Source organism: Histoplasma capsulatum, genomic scaffold (genome assembly GCF_000149585.1).
Source record: "Histoplasma capsulatum NAm1 scaffold_1 genomic scaffold, whole genome shotgun sequence".
NCBI lineage: Eukaryota > Fungi > Ascomycota > Eurotiomycetes > Onygenales > Ajellomycetaceae > Histoplasma > Histoplasma mississippiense.
The window spans coordinates 2,693,199-2,695,618 of record NW_001813982.1 but is presented as its reverse complement, the minus strand read 5'-3'; the positions used below and the strand labels follow the sequence as shown (position 1 = coordinate 2,695,618).

The following is a 2,420-nucleotide window of genomic DNA, read 5'->3' as shown; positions in this document are numbered from 1 at the left end:
CCGTTTCTTCCTTCGCCCCCGTCAGAATCTATACTGGTTTTTCTCGCACTGTGGGATACAAAGGGAATCTGTGTCAGTCGAATCAAGCGGGTCTGTGCCGAAAATATTTAATTCATATATGTTGGAACCATTTTTTGTAAATTTGGTCAAAGGCACTTTGAAAGACACCCTGGGCAAGTTCTAGAGCCACATATTAGCTGTTGCGCAACACACGGAAAACTGATTTGTTACCTGGGAAGCCATCATCCCAAGGGAGGGAGTCTAGCGGTTGCAGTGCTTGGGAATGGAAATAAGAAGGCTCCCATAACTTGTTGACGTCAAGCACAAACGGGTCATCCACATCTTCTCCTAGGTCCATGTTACATATGAGGCATATCTGATATTCGCTTTATCTCGTTGCGGCTGTTCTGACGCGTTTGGGAAACCAAGCGCGGTTGATTGAACGCTCCGCACGGACCACTGCTTATTTGCCGGTTATTATTTCACCGCAACAGTCCACTTCTCATCTCAAATTAACCGTTAATACTCTAATACGAACTATACAATTTATATCCCTTAAAATGCCACCCAGGAAGAAATTGCGGCTCTCCTCCCAGGGAGCTCTGACTCCACAAACAGAGAACCTCCAGCATACGCCTACCACACCCGCGCAACCAGACGTTGTATCTAAGTTTGAGAGTGAAAGTGATTCCATAATCACAGACCCATGGACGGAGGAGCAAGAAATATCATTGCTAAAAGGAATCATACGATGGAAACCTGTCGGTATGCACCCGTACGGCGCTCACAAAATGCAAGGGTGCAAGCTTAATAACAAATTTAATAACCTTAGGAATGCATAAACACTTTCGCATGCTAGCTATTTCAGAGCATTTAATAAGTCAGGGTTATGTGGCACCAAACGATCAACATACCCGGATACCTGGCATTTGGAAGAAGCTGGGAACGCTATACAATCTTGCTGGGCTGGACGAGAGAGTCGGTGACCCGGTTGCACATCCTTGTTGACGGATGCGAATCAGCGAAGTTCCTGACATATGCTGACACGTTTTCCTGTTCAGGAAGCCTCGTTTGCTACAGATGGATCTGATGACTCAGAGCCAGCGCAAGAGCCTTACTGCCCATTTCAGCTACCATACGATGAATACGGGGAGATGATGTTTAAGAGAAGGCTTGCCCCGGAAGGGTCATCGTCTCCTCCAATGAGCCTTGCTGGAGGATCAGTAAGGGCTAGTACAATTGCAGACACAGACGGTGGGCAAATTTGGCCTCTTTATCCATTAATCCACGTCGAATGATATTGAAAATGAGCTAAAAGAAGATAAACTTCCAGAACTAAGTTCCTCGCCCGCACCATCTCGTGGCCGGCGAGGAAACCGTAGCACACGCGCCATAACTCGAGGCACACGATTTTCACGGTTACATGCTGAAACCGAGAATGGAAAGGGGCGACAAAATAATAAGGCTAGTCCGCATAAAGAAGAAGATACCGCTGAAGATGGCGAGGGAGAAGAAGGAGATGAGGAGGGGACGGAGACAGCTGAAGAGGAAGACACTGATACACAGACTATGGACTCTGCGCGGGCAAGGCCGACTCGGACGCAGGCTACGCGTGGGAAAGCGAAAAAGCCGAGTAAAGGCCCGCCTAAACGCGGTAGGCGACGGTGATAGTTTTTCGTTTTCTTTGGCTGCTCTTTTCTGCTTTCTCGATCCATTACCTAGACTAATTCGAGATGCACGTTTTGAACTTACGGGGGATCATGTTTGCGCACCATATTGCCACGACTAGCTATCGTAAATCTGAAGACGGGAGTCTGTTTTGGTTCGGGAGGTTTGTAGGATTGTGAACAGGCGCACAATGTACGAGTTTATATGTAAAATGCGGTTGGTAGGCTCAATTCACTTAAAGCTAGTTTTGTATAGTACATCCAGATGCGAAAAGTTGATCAATGTCAAAAACTATCCTCCACAAGCTATCTACGCAATCACAACAAGCAGTATATACTTTATATAAAAAAGACCAGCAAGGAAAGGTAACTCGCAATGGCAAGAAAGAAAACAAAGGGAATACCAGCTCGCTGAGCTCAGGATACATATAGCTATTTCTGTCTAGTAGGGGGACTGGATATGACCAACTGGATAAAATATATGGGGGAATCGTGGACGGGAGTGGGCAGGCAAATAATAATATTACAGTCTAGAGATGATGGCATTTGCGTATTCGTTGGTCGTGGCTTTGCCACCAAGATCACCGGTAAGTGACTAAACAATGTCGTCAGCAGAGTACTGGTAGTAGGTAGGGTTAAACACATGGCCTTTCCTTACCTTCCCTTCCGCGAGAGTGGCGAAGATAGCATTTTGGATCTTCTCGGCATGCTGATGCAGTCCCATATGCTGCAACATCATAATACTGCTCAAGA

The 2,420-nt window shown here is 46.4% G+C and overlaps 1 protein-coding gene across 1 annotated transcript; it reads left to right on the top strand.

The window, feature by feature from the left end:
* Positions 1–560: 560 nt before the first annotated feature.
* HCAG_00767 (predicted protein) lies at positions 561–1,668 on the top strand (the record flags this gene model as incomplete). The annotated part of the gene is made up of 3 exons (XM_001543671.1): positions 561–765; positions 1,081–1,254; positions 1,334–1,668. 3 exons carry the CDS (start codon positions 561–563, stop codon positions 1,666–1,668), a joined length of 714 nt encoding a protein of 237 aa, XP_001543721.1.
* Positions 1,669–2,420: the final 752 nt, after the last annotated feature.